The sequence below is a fragment of the Hyperolius riggenbachi genome, chromosome 5, assembly GCF_040937935.1.
Source record: "Hyperolius riggenbachi isolate aHypRig1 chromosome 5, aHypRig1.pri, whole genome shotgun sequence".
Taxonomy (NCBI): Eukaryota; Metazoa; Chordata; class Amphibia; order Anura; family Hyperoliidae; genus Hyperolius; species Hyperolius riggenbachi.
Window position 1 is genome coordinate 401,097,779 of NC_090650.1, and position 17,725 is coordinate 401,115,503.

At 48.2% G+C, this 17,725-nt stretch overlaps 1 protein-coding gene across 1 annotated transcript in view; it reads right to left on the reverse strand.

Moving 5' to 3' along the window:
• NUDCD1 (NudC domain containing 1) overlaps window positions 1-17,725 on the reverse strand; it is a 164,855-nt gene that overhangs the window by 58,350 nt on the left and 88,780 nt on the right. Inside the window, exon 5 of the mRNA XM_068237918.1 lies at window positions 13,967-14,146. Within this exon, the coding sequence (XP_068094019.1) occupies window positions 13,967-14,146 (180 nt within the window). The remainder of the gene's footprint in view (window positions 1-13,966; window positions 14,147-17,725) is intronic.

Below are 17,725 nucleotides of genomic sequence, written 5' to 3' on the forward strand. Positions count from 1 at the left end.
GTGTCCTAGCAATATGGCCGCACTGCAGTCACCGGTCACATGTGAGCCACCTGCTACACTACAGGCTGATGTATGACTCCGGGGGTGTCCTAACAATATGGCTGCACTGCCGTCACCGGTCACATGTGAGCCACCTGCTACACTACAGGCCGATGTGTGACTCCGGGGGTGTCCTAGCAATATGGCCGCACTGCCATCACCGGTCACATGTGAGCCACCTGCTACACTACGGGCTGATGTGCGACTCCGGAGGTGTCCTAGCAATATGGCCACACTGCCGCCACCGGTCACATGTGAGCCACCTGCTACACTACGGGCTGATGTACGACTCCGGGGGTGTCCTAGCAATATGGCCGCACTGCCACCACCTGTCACATGTGAGCCACCTGCTACACTACAGCCTGATGTGCGACTCCGGGGGGTGTCCCAGCAATATGGCCGCACTGCCGCCACCGGTCACATGTGAGCCACCTGCTACAATACAGGCTTATGTACGACTCCGGGGGTGTCCTAGCAATATGGCCGCACTGCCACCACCTGTCACATGTGAGCCACCTGCTACACTACGGGCTGATGTGCGACTCCGGAGGTGTCCTAGCAATATGGCCACACTGCCGCCACCGGTCACATGTGAGCCACCTGCTACACTACGGGCTGATGTACGACTCCGGGGGTGTCCCAGCAATATGGCCGCACTGCCGCCACCGGTCACACATGAGCCACCTGCTACACTACGGGCTGATGTACGACTCCGGGGGTGTCCTAGCAATATGGACGCACTGCCGTCACATGTGAGCCACCTGCTACACTACAGGCTGACATACGACTCGGGGGGGTGTCCTGGCAATATGGCCGCACTGTCGCCACCGGTCACATGTGAGCGACCAGCTACACTACGGGCTGATGTACGACTCCGGGGGTGTCCTAGCAATATGGACGCACTGCCGTCACATGTGAGCCACCTGCTACACTACAGGCTGACGTACGACTCGTGGGGTTTCCTGGCAATATGGCCGCACTGCCGTCACATGTGAGTCATCTGCTACACTACAGGCTGATGTATGACTCCAGGGGTGTCCTAGCAATATGGCCGCACTGCCGCCACCGGTCACATGTGAGCGACCTGCTACACTACAGGCTGATGTACGACTCCGGAGGTGTCCTAGCAATATGGCCACACTGCCACCACCGGTCACATGTGAGCCACCTGCTACACTACAGGCTGATGTATGACTCCGGAGGTGTCCTAGCAATATGGCCACACTGCCGCCACCGGTCACATGTGAGCGACCTGCTACACTACAGGCTGATGTACGACTCTGGGGGTGTCCTAGTAATATGGCCGCACTGCCATCACCTGTCACATGTGAGCCACCTGCTACACTACAGGCTGATGTACGACTCTGGGGGTGTCCTAGTAATATGGCCGCACTGCCACCAAATGTGAGCCACCTGCTACACTACATGCTGATGTATGACTCCAGGGGTGTCCTAGCAATATGGCCGCACTGCCGTCACCGGTCACACGTGAGCCACCTGCTACACTACGGCCTGATGTACGACTCCGGGGGTGTCCTAGCAATATGGCCGCACTGCCGTCACATGTGAGCCACCTTGCTACACTACAGGCTGATATGTGACTCCGGGGGTGTCCTAGCAATATGGCCGCACTGCCGCCACCGGTCACATGTGAGCCACCTGCTACAATACAGGCTGATGTACGACTCCGGGGGTGTCCTAGCAATATGGCCGCACTGCCGCCACCGGTCACATGTGAGCCACCTGCTACACTACAGGCTGATGTACGACTCCGGGGGTGTCCTAGCAATATGGCCGCACTGCCGTCACATGTGAGCCACCTGCTACACTACAGGCTGATGTGTGACTCCGGAAGTGTCCTTGCAATATGGTCGCACTGCCGCCACCGGTCACATGTGAGCCACCTGCTACACTACGTCTGATGTGTGACTCCGGAAGTGTCCTTGCAATATGGTCGCACTGCCGCCACCGGTCACATGTGAGCCACCTGCTACACTATGGGCTGATGTACGACTCCGGGGGTGGCCAAGCAATATGAATGCACTTCCGCCACCGGTCACATGCGAGCCACCTGCTACACTATGTCTGATGTGCGACTCCAGGGGTGTCCTAGCATATTCACAGGGGGTATCATGAGCCTGGTTGCCAAATCATCCATTTAATAACACACAAATCTCAGACTGCTTTCACAGGGGGTAAGGACAAACTAAACTGGATGGCAATCATGCAGTTCAACCATCTGTGGGATGGAGCCTAAGGGGCCATACATACAAAGCAATTTTTTGGGACAATTTTCCACGGTGAACGTTTTTTTCAGCAATATCAAACAACATGGTTTACAAAAATTTGTAAAACAATGTTTCACAACACTAGCCACCCACAGCGACTGTTTGTTTTTTAATGACTGCTGGAAGACAGCCTAGGTATGTTAATATTTCCAGTTTTACATCCGGCTCAGGTGTGCTTTAAGATTATGTACAGATATTTAGTGCCTAGACTGGCTAGATATACTGGGAATGGGGCTGCCTAATACTGGGGGCACATCTGGCTACCTATACTGGGGATGGGGCTAGCCAATACTGTGGGTTCATCTGGCTATCTATACTGGGGGCACACCGGGCTAGCTATACTGGAGAGGAGGCTGCCTAATACTGGGAGCACACCGGGCTGCCTAATACTTGGAGTTCATCTAGCTACCTATACTAGATGAACCCCAAGTATATACTTATACTAATATTCATCTAGCTACCTGTACCTATACTGGGGGCACACCTGGCTATCCATACTGGGGAGGAGGCTGCCTAATACTGAGGGTTCACCTGGCTATCTATACTGGGGGCACACCAGGCTAGCTATACTGGGGAGGAAGCTGCCTAATACTGGGGGCACACCGGGCTGCCTAATACTTGGGGTTCATCTAGCTACCAATACTGGGGGCACACCGAGCTAGCTATACTGGGGAGGAGGCTGCCTAATACCAGGGGCACACTGGGCTACCTATACTGGGGACTGGGCTGCCTAATACTGGGGGCACATCTGGCTACCTATACTGGGGGCACACTGGACTACCTATACAGGGGACAGGGCTGACTAATACTGGGGGCACATCTGGCTACCTATACTGGGGAGGGGTCTATTTAATACTGAGCGCACAGCTGGCTAAACAATCTGGGGAGGAGCCTGCCTAATACTGGGGGCACACCTGGCTACCTAATACTAGGGGCACATCTGGCTACCTATACAATGGAGGGTGCTACCTAGTATGGGGCGGGGGGCACAACCTGGCTACCTATACTGGGCAAAGGACTGGCTAATTCTGAGGACACACCTAAATACCTATATTGGGGGGTGGGGGGGGGGGGGGAGGGCGGCTCTCCAGCTACAAGAACGAGAGGCCAAGCAAAAACTAGGGGGGGGGGGGGGGGGGCTCCACTGCTGGGGGGGGGGGGGCACATCGGCAACGTATACTAGTCCAGCCCCTCTGAAAAATGTAAGATCCCTTTGTGACCCACGAGCCAAAAGTTTGCCCACCCTTGCTTTACATGAAAGGTGAACAGTAAACCCTCTTTAACAATGTTAGAGAGCGTATTAATATTATACTTTACCCAAATAATTGGGTCTGGCATCTAGAGATGGTCATTCTGAGTTCATAATGCGTTATGCACATTCTGTATGCAAATTTACAAAGCTTGAAAAAGGACCAATAAAATCCTGCCAAGGTGGAATTGGATTGGTCCATTTTCAAGCTGCGTGCATTTGCATTCAAAATGTGCATAATCCTGTATGAATTTGGAACGATTTGCACATCAACCATCCCTACTGGCATTGTTGAAAACGGTTAACAAATGAAGTCTGCTCCATAACCAGAGGAGAAGGGGGATCAAATATCGGGAGTGTTGACGGTTTGCTTGACCTCCAGCCACACTCCAAGGTTGTCGTCATCGAGGGAGTTGGTGCTGCCTCCATATCCTCAGGGTGAAATCTCTTGTTTGCAACTCTGCTGGGGGTTTATATGTTCGTTGTATAATCATTGCAGACTCATAACCAGGCAACAGATGTCTACTAATTGATTGAAAGATTGAGCTAAGGCACAAGTGTTACTGTCACTCATTATTCCATTACACCCACAGCATGACACTGGCCTGTAAATGGAGCAATGACCTACAGATCAACTTCGCCATCTAGTGGATGACCTTAAAGTGGGATGCAACTCAATTATAACTTAAAGTGGACGTGAACTCTGGCACGGGACAGAAGGAAAACATTGAAAAATCCACCATGTATTCAGAGTTTAGCCCAGGCATGAGCAAACTTGGCCCTCCAGCTGTTAAGGAACTTCAAATCCCACAATGCATTTGCCTTTATGAGTCATGACTGTGGCTGTCAGACTCCTGCAATGCATTGTGGGACTTGTAGTTCCTCAACAGCTGGAGGGCCACGTTTTCCCATGCCTGGTTTAGCCTGTCCAATTCCCCCTCATCTGTGACGAAGAACAAGTTGTAATTTGATCCCTAAAGCTGTGTCAGCTGGCTGCCATGGCAGAGAGCTCAGTTGTAAACACAGGATATTACCCCTATGCCTGCTTCCATGAAAGCAGGCAGTAGACACAATGCAGAATTATTGCAGGATTTGTATCAGTTGTAACAAAGAAATGTTTTTCTTTAAATGTTATTATGCTGTTGCGCATCTCTTAGAGCAGAGAGTAAGTTCTGAGAAATACACTATTTACTGTAGTAAATAGCTTGGCGTTTTTCCCTGCGGTGAAAGAGAGGAGGCAGGGCCAGGCGCCAGGAGTCGGCTGATGCAGGGACTTCGGGACTGCATCGCGGGACAAGGCTGATTGGGTAAATATAACTTTGTTTTACCTGCAGGCTGTCGGATTTTAGGATTTACTCTGGAGGTCCTCTTTAAGGTCACAATATCGACTCTTTAGTACACCTTACTACTTTTGCTATTATAATTCATTGGTCTAAAACCTCAGCTGGGGCTATTATCCCCCCACCCCCACACATCTGTCCCCAATTTGCTTAAATAAAGGGGACCCCTTGGGGCCCTAAAACATTTGTCAGCATGATCTGTGCGGACTGCTGACGCAATAAATCTCAAGCTTCATGCTTTTGAAACGTATCCAGTGTGCGGGCCTGGTGTAATACTACTTCTGAGTAACCAGGCAGCTCGGGGTGACCCAAACCGCTAGGAAAGTATAGGGGGCCAAAAGAGACCAAAAAGCTCTCTTACTAAAAAACAATGCTTGGTGTGATTTCCCTTATTAAAACAGAAGGAAGCTTGCAATAATTCAGCTATAATTGATCATTTGTGGTTACCCACAATGCACCACTACTGAATATGCAAATTATCTCTTTATGCCCCTGTAATCCAGGCTAGCATCCAGAACCGCTGGTGTATAGCAAGCCTATAGCTTTAAATTTTACACCGCCACACCAACCCCACATGTAGACAGCCTGTTTCAGACTTTTGGTCCTCCTCAGTACATGGCAGGGATTGATATGGCTACTACTTCTAGTAGTGGCTGAATAGAGTGCTGGTTAAGGGCACCACCTTTGACATGGAAGACCAGGGCTCGAATCCTGGCTAGGGTCAGTACCTATTCAGTAAGGAGTTCAAGGCAAGACTCCCTAACACTGCAGGGTGGTCTCCTGAGCGTGTCCCAGTGGCTGCAGCTCTTGAGCGCTTTGAGTCTGACAGGAGAAAAGCGCTATATAAATGTTCGGATTATTATTATTACTTCTGCATATGGTTTGGTGGTGTTGGCTAGCCAGACAGGTCACAGCACCTAAATTAACAGAGGAAAGGTGTGCCACTTTGGGACTATACTCACCTACAGACAACCCTATAAGTGGCGTTTGGGACCTCCCCAGATCTCCCTCTAACTATTTTTTCCCCCAGAGCCTCTACAGTTTTTGGCAATCGTCCGTTGCAACCAACCAGCACACTCCTGCATTAGTATGTGCCTTCCTGTCTTCATCCCTGCTGGCAGCATCTTCTCACCGACCCGGCGGCATGTTATAAAATAATGACATGCACCGTGTCACAGAGGAGAGGAGAGGATGAAGACGGGAATGCACAAACCCCTACACCATTTCCAACACATTGCTGACATCTTTACTGGGTCTTCAATTTAGCCTATTGTGGGAGACTCTTACTTATAGATTGAAGCTGCACTGCTCCCATCAGACTGCTCTGGCACAAACAATCTTGATGCTACTAACTGCAAAGCCTAGTGCCAACACAGTACATGTGAAAAGCAGTGATGGGTATCTGCTAATGGTAACAACATACTATTGCTATAATGCCTAGACAGGACTCCTTTACACTAAGGTTCAATGAGAAGATTCATCCGTACATCATTGGTATTGCATCATCCTAGAAACATATTCTAAGGGGTAATATATTCAGCAATCTTGTACATTAATTAGCCCAGAAGCAGCTCGGCCCATGCTCAGAGAATTCCAGCTGTCAATGGTAAGTGATTCATCCGCTGAGTCTATAGCTCAAGAGCCAACAAAGAACAGCTGCTTGTTCAGGCTGAGTACAGGTGAAACAAGTGCAAAAGCCCGTTTATTGCAGTAATTCAACTTAAAAGGTAAAACTAATATATAAAATAGAGTGTGTGTGAGAGTGTGGGTGTGTACGCGAGTGTCTGTGTGTGCGCAAGTGAGAGAGGGTGGGTGAGAGAGTCGACTGCCTGTTAGAGAGTGCAAGTGCATAAGAGTGCAAGTGTGAGAGAGTGCAAGTGTGAGAGAGTGCAAGTGTGAGAGAGTGCAAGTGTGAGAGAGTGCAAGTGTGAGAGAGTGCAAGTGTGAGAGAGTGCAAGTGTGAGAGAGTGCAAGTGTGAGAGAGTGCAAGTGTGAGAGAGTGCAAGTGTGAGAGAGTGCAAGCGTGAGAGAGTGCAAGCGTCAGAGAGTGCAAGCGTGAGAGAGTGCAAGCGTCAGAGAGTGCAAGCGTCAGAGAGTGCAAGCGTCAGAGAGTGCAAGCGTCAGAGAGTGCAAGCGTCAGAGAGTGCAAGCGTCAGAGAGTGCAAGCGTCAGAGAGTGCAAGCGTCAGAGAGTGCGCGTCAGAGAGTGCGCGTCAGAGAGTGCGTGTGAGAGAGTGTGAGTGTGAGAGTGTGTGAGATAGAGTGCATGTGTGAGAGAGCGCAAGTGTGTGTGAGAGAGTGCGTGTGCATGTGAAAGAGTGGGAGTGTGTGTGAGTGTGTATGCGTGTAAATGAATGCATGTGAGAGAGAGTGCGAGTGCATGTGAGAGTGTGTGTAAGAGAGAGAGTGTGTGTGAGAGTGTGTGTAAGAGTGTGTGTAAGAGTGTGTGTAAGAGTGTGTGTGTGTGCGCGTGAGAAAGTGCGAGTGCAAGTGAGACTCTAATACTTGTAGCCACAGCCCATCAACAAGCATGCAGATCAGGTGCTCTGACTGAGGCCAGACTGGATTAGCTGCATGCTTGTTTCAGGTTTGTGATTCAACCACTACTGCAGTGAAAGATCAGCAGGACTGCCAGGCAACTGGTATTGTTTAATAGTAAAGGTTCCCTTTAACAGCCTCACCTACTTTTAAAGACTGTGCCTCCCGCAAAATAAATGCAGGGGTTCCTCAAGATTAAAACATTGTTTGCAGGGATTCCTTGAGATCTAAAAGTTATTTGCAGGGTTCCTCCAGGGTAAAAAGGTTGAAAAAGGCTGATCTACAGGCTGAGTGCTCACAACCTGGAAATAGCGTCTGGGAGACAAAGCACAAGTGAGCAGAAGACCCTCGAGGATGAGACTCACTTCCTGCTGCACTGGCCAAATATACTGCAACCAGGGAAACCTTCTTTAAGAAATTGATGGAACAATTTTCAGACTTTCACACATTAGAGGATGAGAGAAAACTCAACATTCTACTGGGAAATGAGTAGTCTACAATGACAATCGCTGCACACTATGTCACAGAATAATCGGAGGTATCCATAGTGACAATCGCTGCACACTATGTCACAGCATAGTTTGAGAACCCTACTATTAACAGTGTAAGAATGGCTGCAGTTTACATTTTCTCATTTGTATTTGTCTCTGCCCACTTATGACCCGGCGTTGCCCGTGTATGTATTTGGCTTGTGTTGGCTGCGCCACGTTTTCTAACCCTAACACACAATTACTTAATTAATCAATAACCAAGTTTGAGAGCTTTGCCATCATTGGCATCAATAATTTGCATTGAAATGAAACAAATCTGATTGGCCGTTTGTGGCTGCATCCCCTTTTCTGAATTTAAACCCCAGTCACCCAATGACCAGGTTTGGGGCTTGTGCCGTTAACAGTGTAAAAATGGCAGCAATGACAGTTAGTTTTAATTGGCTTTTGTAGGCTCCACCCATTTCTCTGAATATTAATCCCAGTCACCCAGTGACCAACTGTGCAAAGTTTGAGAACCCTGCCATTAACAGTGTAAGAATGGCTGCTCTTTAAAGCGGAATATAACCCTGCATTTCAACTTTGCTCTAAAACAATATTTACAGCATATTATATGCAAAAAGCATTTTTTTTTTTACTAGACCAGCATTGGAAGGGTTGAACACAGAGGTTTTAAGTTCCGTGCAGACGTTCAGATAGTTACATTCTATTTAGTTAGATGTATCTATTGATAAACAGTTACACACTCTTTGGCTGTCCTCCAAGCTCCTTCTCAGTGAGAGAGATGAGTCACAATAAACACTTAGATACATATTTGTAAACAAAAAGTATCTAACTGAAGTTCGGATGCGTCTGCAGAAATCTCCAGGGACTTTAAAGCCCTGTGTAACCCTTCCAATGCTGGTCTAGTAAAAAAAAAAAATGCTGGTTGCATATAATATACTGTAAATAATGTTTTAGAGCAAAGTTGAAATGCAGGGTTATATTCCGCTTTAAGTTTCTCAGTGAAATGTGTATATGTCTCCGCCCACTCTTTGGTTATGGGAATAAAAAGTATCCTATACTTTATTCCAGGTAATGTACTATGTGTGTGCCAAATTTCATTGAAATCCGTTCAGCCGTTTTTGCATGATCGAGTAACAAACATCCAAATATCCAATCATCCGAATTTTCCCATTTATAATATTAGTAGGATTTCCACATTTATACAAATGTATGTATATTATACGCAAATACTGTATATGCAGCTTGAAAATGGACCAATCAAGTCCCACCCAGGTTTAAATTGATTGGTCCATTTTCAAGCTGCATATATTTGCATAAAAAGTGACATAAATTTGCATAAACTGCAATGTTTGCATTTCACTGTTCATCCTCATCAATGAGGTGCTAATAATTCAGGCTTGGAAGCAACTTTCATGCAAAGCGGCTTGGAATTCAGCCAATCAAGTCAACTTCTTGTTAATTCTGAATGGCTCCGCTCCAAACTCTCTACAGTCTGCATGCAAGCCAGAAACACGGGTATCTCTGACCATCTCTTGTGACTGCCTTCAGGAATGGTTGGACCTGAGAACTATTGTTAGGTTAGGGATGGGGGTTCAGGTAGCTCAGTACAGGGGGGTAGGAGAGGAAATATTGGCATTGCTAACAGTTCTCTAGAAAAACAAAACAAAAAACAAATGAGATATCAGTGGTGAATGTTTACGTGGCACACAAGCCCAGCAAGCCCTGACAAGTCCACTTTAGATGCATTTCATGGCAATTCCTGTGAAAATCATTCACATGCACAACGAATGCAGGGCGAGGGTCTGGAGCGGAGGGGGATGGATGCATCCATCAGGAACGCAGACAGATTGTCTCTTTCTCCAGGAAAGATGGTGATTGGATGAGAGGCAATACACAGAGAGAGAGAGAGGAGCTCACTGAGCCGGAACCAGACAAGGATCCTGGGAGGGGGCGCTCGGCCGGCTCGGAGCAACCATCATTATGCACAACTGACAGAGAAGAGCGCTATTTCCTTCTTCATGCAGAGCTCAGGCCTATTTTTTTTTTTTAAGTTTTTAGATATACATGTAAAAGATAAGTTGAATGCAAATGGTTTAATCAGCGGCACATTCATATTTTACAAAGCTTACTCCTGCTCTCAACTATGACATGAACTACCAGCTGCCCTAGAAGGGGCACAAAGCTATTAAAAAAAATCCCAAATAAGGGTTTAAATGGAGCAAGTGTGAAGTCCTACTTAGTATACAAAATGCATCATTTATTTTTTCACTAATTTCTTCTGGTTTCATGCAACATGAACAGTCACATATGGTTTCATAGGCAGATTTTGCAGATTGTCTGACATGTTTCGCGGCTAGAGGATGCTTCTTCAGAGGCATGCAAATATGCACACATGAGGAAGATGTTCCCAGGCATAACTAAGCACAGAGAAGGAAGTCGATTCCAGTTATAACAGAGCACACAGGAGGAAGCTGACCTTATGTATAACAGAGCACACAGGAGGAAGCTGACCCCAGGCATAACAGCACACAGGAGGAAGCTGACCTTAGGTATAACAGAGCACACAGGAGGAAGCTGACTCCAGACATAACAGAGCACACAGGAGAAAACTGAGCCCCGGCATAACAGAGAACACAGAAGGAAGCTGAGCCCAGGCATAACAGAGCACACAGGAGGAAGCTGACCCCAGACATAACAGAGCACACAGGAGGAAGCTGACCCCAGACATAACAGAGCACACAGGAGGAAGCTGACCCCAGACATAACAGAGCACACAGGAGGAAGCTGACCCCAGACATAACAGAGCACACAGGAGGAAGCTGACCCCAGACATAACAGAGCACACAGGAGGAAGCTGACCCCAGACATAACAGAGCACACAGGAGGAAGCTGACCCCAGGCATAACAGAGCACAAGTGAGGAAGCTGAGCCTAGGCATAATAACAGAGCACACAGGAGGAAGCTGAGCCCAGGCATAACAGAGCACACAGAAGGAAGCTGAGCCCAGGCATAACAGAACACACAGGAGGAAGCTGACCCCAGGCATAACATAGCACACAGGAGGAAGCTGACCCCAGGCATAACCGAGCACACAGGAGGAAGCTGACCCCAGGCATAACAGAGCACACAGGAGGAAGCTGACCCCAGGCATAACTGAGCACACAGGAGGAAGCTGACCCCAGGCATAACAGAGCACACAGGAGGAAGCTGACCCCAGGCATAACAGAACACACAGGAGGAAGCTGACCCCAGGCATAACATAGCACACAGGAGGAAGCTGACCCCAGGCATAACAGAGCACACAGGAGGAAGCTGACCCCAAGCATAACCGAGCACACAGGAGGAAGCTGACCCCAGGCATAACAGAGCACACAGGAGGAAGCTGAACCCAGGCATAACAGAGCACACAGGAGGAAGCTGAGCCCAGGCATAACAGAGCACACAGGAGGAAGCTGACCCCAGGCATAACAGAGCACACAGGAGGAAGCTGACCCCAGGCATAACAGAGCACATAGGAGGAAGCTGAGCCCAGGCATAACAGAGCACACAGGAGGAAGCTGACCCCAGGCATAACAGAGCACACAGGAGGAAGCTGACCCCAGGCATAACAGAGCACACAGAAGGAAGCTGAGCCCAGACATAACAGAGCACACAGGAGGAAGCTGACCCCAGGCATAACAGAGCACACAGGAGGAAGCTGACCCCAGGCATAACAGAGCACACAGAAGGAAGCTGACCCAAGGCATAACAGAGCACACAGAAGGAAGCTGACCTGAGGCATAACAGAGCACATAGGAGGAAGCTGAGCCCAGGCATAACAGAGCACACAGGAGGAAGCTGACTCAAGGCATAACAGAGCACACAGGAGGAAGCTGACCCAAGGCATAACAGAGCACACAGAAGGAAGCTGAGCCCAGGCATAACAGAGCACACAGGAGGAAGCTGACCTCAGACATAACAGAGCACACAGGACGAAGCTAACCCCAGGCATAACAGAGCACACAGGAGGAAGCTAACCCCAGGTATAACAGAGCACACAGGAGAAAGCTAAACCCAGGCATAACAGAGCACACAGGAGAAAGCTAATCCCAGGCATAATAGAGCACACAGGAGGAAGCTGACCTCAGGCATAACAGAGCACACAGGTGGAAGCTGAGCCTAGGCAAAATAACAGAGCACACAGAAGGAAGCTGAGCCCAGGCATAACAGAGCACACAGGAGGAAGATGACCCCAGACATAACAGAGCACACAGGAGGAATCTGAGCCCAGGCATAACAGAGCACACAGGAGGAAGCTGAGCCCAGGCATAACAGAGCACACAGGAGGAAGCTGAGCCCAGGCATAACAGAGCACACAGGAGGAAGCCGAGCCCAGGCATAACAGAGCACAAGTGAGGAAGCTGAGCCTAGGCATAATAACAGAGCACACAGGAGGAAGCTGAGCCCAGGCATAACAGAGCACACAGGAGGAAGCCGAGCCCAGGCATAACAGAGCACACAGGAGGAAGCCGAGCCCAGGCATAACAGAGCACAAGCGAGGAAGCTGAGCCCAGGCATAACAGAGCACACAGGAGGAAGCTGGCCTCAGGCATAACAGAGCACACAGGAGGAAGCTGACCCCAGGCATAACAGAGCACACAGGAGGAAGCTGACCTGAGGCATAACAGAGCACACAGGAGGAAGCTGACCTGAGGCATAACAGAGCACACAGGAGGAAGCTGACCCCAGGCATAACAGAGCACACAGGAGGAAGCTGACCCCAGGCATAACCGAGCACACAGGAGGAAGCTGACCCCAGGCATAACAGAGCACACAGGAGGAAGCTGACCCCAGGCATAACAGAGCACACAGAAGGAAGCTGAGCCCAGACATAACAGAGCACACAGGAGGAAGCTGACCCCAGGCATAACAGAGCACACAGAAGGAAGCTGACCTGAGGCATAACAGAGCACATAGGAGGAAGCTGAGCCCAGGCATAACAGAGCACACAGGAGGAAGCTGACTCAAGGCATAACAGAGCACACAGGAGGAAGCTGACCCAAGGCATAACAGAGCACACAGAAGGAAGCTGAGCCCAGGCATAACAGAGCACACAGGAGGAAGCTGAACCCAGGCATAACAGAGCACACAGGAGGAAGCTGAGCCCAGGCATAACAGAGCACACAGGAGGAAGCTGACCCCAGGCATAACAGAGCACACAGAAGGAAGCTGACCCCAGGTATAACAGAGCACACAGGAGAAAGCTAAACCCAGGCATAACAGAGCACACAGGAGGAAGCTTACTCCAGGCATAACAGAGCACACAGGAGGAAGCTGACCTGAGGCATAACAGAGCACATAGGAGGAAGCTGACCTCAGGCATAACAGAGCACACAGGTGGAAGCTGAGCCTAGGCATAACAGAGCACACAGGAGGAAGCTGACCTGAGGCATAACAGAGCACATAGGAGGAAGCTGACCTCAGGCATAACAGAGCACACAGAAGGAAGCTGAACCCAGGCATAACAGAGCACACAGGAGGAAGCTGAGCCCAGGCATAACAGAGCACACAGGAGGAAGCTGACCCCAGGCATAACAGAGCACACAGAAGGAAGCTGACCCCAGGTATAACAGAGCACACAGGAGAAAGCTAAACCCAGGCATAACAGAGCACACAGGAGGAAGCTTACTCCAGGCATAACAGAGCACACAGGAGGAAGCTGACCTGAGGCATAACAGAGCACATAGGAGGAAGCTGACCTCAGGCATAACAGAGCACACAGGTGGAAGCTGAGCCTAGGCATAACAGAGCACACAGGTGGAAGCTGAGCCTAGGCATAACAGAGCACACAGGAGGAAGCTGACCTGAGGCATAACAGAGCACATAGGAGGAAGCTGACCTCAGGCATAACAGAGCACACAGGTGGAAGCTGAGCCTAGGCAAAATAACAGAGCACACAGAAGGAAGCTGAGCCCAGGCATAACAAAGCACACAGGAGGAAGCTGACCCTAAAGTCCTCAGAAAAGGTTAGCAGTATTACCTGTCTGCTCTTCCAGCTCCATCCTCTCCTCCTCGGCACCATTTTGCTCCTCTGTGATGAACTGGAATGGCTTGTAGGAAATGATCATCAGGCCTTTCCCGTCTGGCTCAATGGCTGCATAATGTGGGACCGACTTGCCCTGAAGTGTCCTTCTCGTCAGGATTTCACATTTACTCTCATCTGTAAAAATGCAATAAAGGCAAAGAGAAAATGATATATTAACATGCAGATAAAGGAGTGATTGCACAGAACAGAGAGGTTTCTGGAATGGACTGAACAGACATTATCCTGATGTAAAAACAGCCAATCTATATTCTGGATATTCTGGTGGAGTCAGATAAAGAATGTTAATGCATATGGACAGTTTCATAAAGGTCTCCCTTCTACATAAGGGCCCATTTCCACTATCGCGAATCCGCATGCGGATTCGCATAGCCAATACAAGTGGATGGCCCTGTTTCCACTTGTCAGTAATCCTAAGCGTTTTTCTGTGCGGGAGAAATCTGCACGGAAGAGCCGTCACATGCGATTTCGCATAGGAACTAATGTTAAATCACATAGGCAGTGACATGGTTAAAATCGCATCAATACTAACCTATGCGAAATCGCGGTACAATACGCATGCAGAATCGCACCCGCATGCGATTTCGTCAGCGGGGAATCAGCGGCGATTCCGCACCGCACAAATGAAAACGGGCCTAAGACAAAACTGATAACATTTGGGAGGGGAATAAAAGAAACACTCCTAAAAACTTTGTATCTTTTGAAAGGAGAGAGGAGAGGTCTGCACTGAATTTTAGGTCTACTGACAAATAGTGCTTATGGGTGGGTGAACAAAGACAACAGTACATCAAGTGGACATGAGGGTACCGGTGGATCGAGACCAGCCAATGGCCGTTTTGCACTCCTCGGTTGCTCACAGCAAAAAAAAAAAAAAAGTATCTGAAAGGATTAACAGGTCTACTTTCATTTTCTCTACAGGGAGCCTTATCAGTGTGTGTGCGCTAATGTGCAGTAATGAGGAGAGATGGGATGATATTGAGGCAAGTATCGGACTTTTGCACAGGTTTGCTTTAAAGGGACTCTTAACTGGAAAAGATTGCCCAGTCACTTACCTGGGGTTTCCTCCAGCCCCCTGAGGTCCTCCTGTTCCGTTGTTGTGACTCCGGGCTCCGCTGTTCCTCCTCTATCCCCCTCCAAAAGCCAGGTGACACTGTGTATGCTTACTGCACAAGCGCAGAGTGTTCCTGGCCATGGGAGCATGTAGGAGGAGGTGCGTGGCACTGGGCCCCCACTGGAGGAGCCAAACAGCGAGGGATGAGGGCCCGGGGCCAGGAAGACTTCAGGGGGCTGGAAGGTAAGTAACTGGCCAATTTTATTTTCAGTGAAAGTTTCCTTTAAGGGTCACCCAACGCAGTCATAAAAGATTATTTTAGGGAAAATCCATCCTCCCTATACCTGATGATATACTGCACCATTGGGCTCCCAGTCTCTCCCTACGTCTCACCTAGGTATTCTTGGTCCCTACAAGAATTACCAGAAAAAAAACCTATAGGTACATATAGTTCTAGCCTTACTAATACCTGGAGTAATCCTCTATTTTCTAGTAATTGCAAGTATTACAAAAAAAAAAAAAAGATAAACAGATGGCAAAACACTTCAATTTGGCTGAGAAATCAATGCGGATAACATTTAAGTGCTAAAAGGGTCATTACTTCTGTTTGTTTTACAACTAAATTTGAAGCAGGTCATATAAGACTGTCATTGCCACTATTCAGTCTTGAAAATGCAGCCCTTAACCACTTCAGCCTACAGTGTTGTTCACCTTATGCATCCAAGCAACTTTCACCTCCCATTCATTCGCCAATAACTTTATCACTACTTATCACAATGAAATTATCTATATCTTGTTTTTTCTGCCACTAATTAGGCTTTCTTTGGGTGGTACATTTTGCTAAGTATTATTTTATTCTAAATCCATTTAAGCAGGAAGATTAAGAAAAACGGAAAAAATTCATTATTTCTCAGCGTTTGCCCATTATAGTTTAAAATCAATACATGCTACCGTCAATACCGTCGTATTTTATTTGCCCATTTGTCCCGTTTTTTACACCGTTTAAACTATGTCCCTATCACAATTTATGGCGCCGATATTTTATTTGGAAATAAAGGTGCATTTTTTCAATTTGCGTCTATCGCTATTTAACCTCCTTAGCGGTAACCCCGTGTGTGACACGGGGTAAGCCGCCGGAGGGTGCCGCTCAGGCCCTGCTGGGCCGATTTACTTAATTTTTTTTTTGCTGGACGCAGCTAGCACTTTGCTAGCTGCGCCAGCACCCCGATCGCCGCCGCCGCGCGCCTGATCGCCGCTATCCGGTGCGGCGCGCGGCCCCCCCCCAGACCCCGAGCGCTGCCTGGCCAATCAGTGCCAGGCAGCGCCGAGGGGTGGATCGGGTCTCCCAATGACGTCCCGACGTCGGTGACGTCATTCCGCCCCGTCGCCATGGCGACGGGGGAAGCCCTCCAGGAAATCCCGTTCTTTGAACGGGATTTCCTGATCGCCTATCGCCGGAGGCGATCGGCGGGGCTGGGGGGATGCCGCTGAGCAGCGGCTATCATGTAGCGAGCCCTCGGCTCGCTACATGATTTAAAAAAAAAATAATTAAAAAAAAACTGCTGCGCTGCCCCCTGGCGGTATTTTTCATACCGCCAAGGGGGTTAAAGGATTATAATTTTAAAAAATTATATTAATATACTCTCTTGACATGCATATTCAAAGAGTTCAGACCCTTAGGTAACGATTTATTTTATTTATTTTTTTAATTGTAATTTTTAACTTTTTTTTTTAATTAAAAATGTTATTTGGGTAATTTTTGGTGTGGGAGGTAAACAGCTAATTTTGAATGTAATTTAATGTACTTATTTAATAAAAAATGTATGTGGGTGTAGTTTTACTATTTGGCCACAAGATGTCCACAGTCAAAAAGTCCTGGAAGTGAACGATCTCGCTTCCAGGAAGCATTAGGAGGCCGGAAAACGTTGTTTTTTTTCTGCAGAAAGACCACGGCCTCTGATAAGAGGCCATCGTTTTTTTCTGCGGGGGACTTACCGGTATATCAATGAATGGGAATTATATTCCCATTCATTGATCTCGGGGCTAACAGCAGGCGCGCACTGGCAGCAGCACGGCCTATCTGGACGGATATATTCGTCCAGATAGGCTTAAGTGGTTAAACTACTCTGCTTTACATTACTATGTTCTATTTACCATTATTACTACTACACACAGAACTAATTATTTCACAAGGTACAGTGCATGCGCAGAATGCTCCTGGCCAAGGCTGTTGTGCGCAGTCACTCCGGAGTGACAAAGTATGTGCCGTATCTGTAACTGTGCCCAATCAAAGGAGGGGAGATAAAAGAAACTGAGAGGCCACCGATTATGGGCACATAATGAAAGTCAATGGTGATGCAATGTAATGCGTTTTGATATGCTTTTCTTTTTTGAAAAAAAAAACAAAAAACAACCCATGTTTTCTGATGTATTTCCCAGGGCTGTGGAGTTGGAGTCGGGGCAATTTTGGGTGCCTGGAGTCGGAGTCGGGAAAAAATGCACCGACTCCGACTCCTAATGAATTTAAACTGTAATTAAAATAGAAAATATGATAAAATGTCCTATTTCTCAGATAATAGTCATTATAAATAATTTATACATACAGTAATAGCTGTGCTTAGTCCACAAAAATGAAATAAACCAAT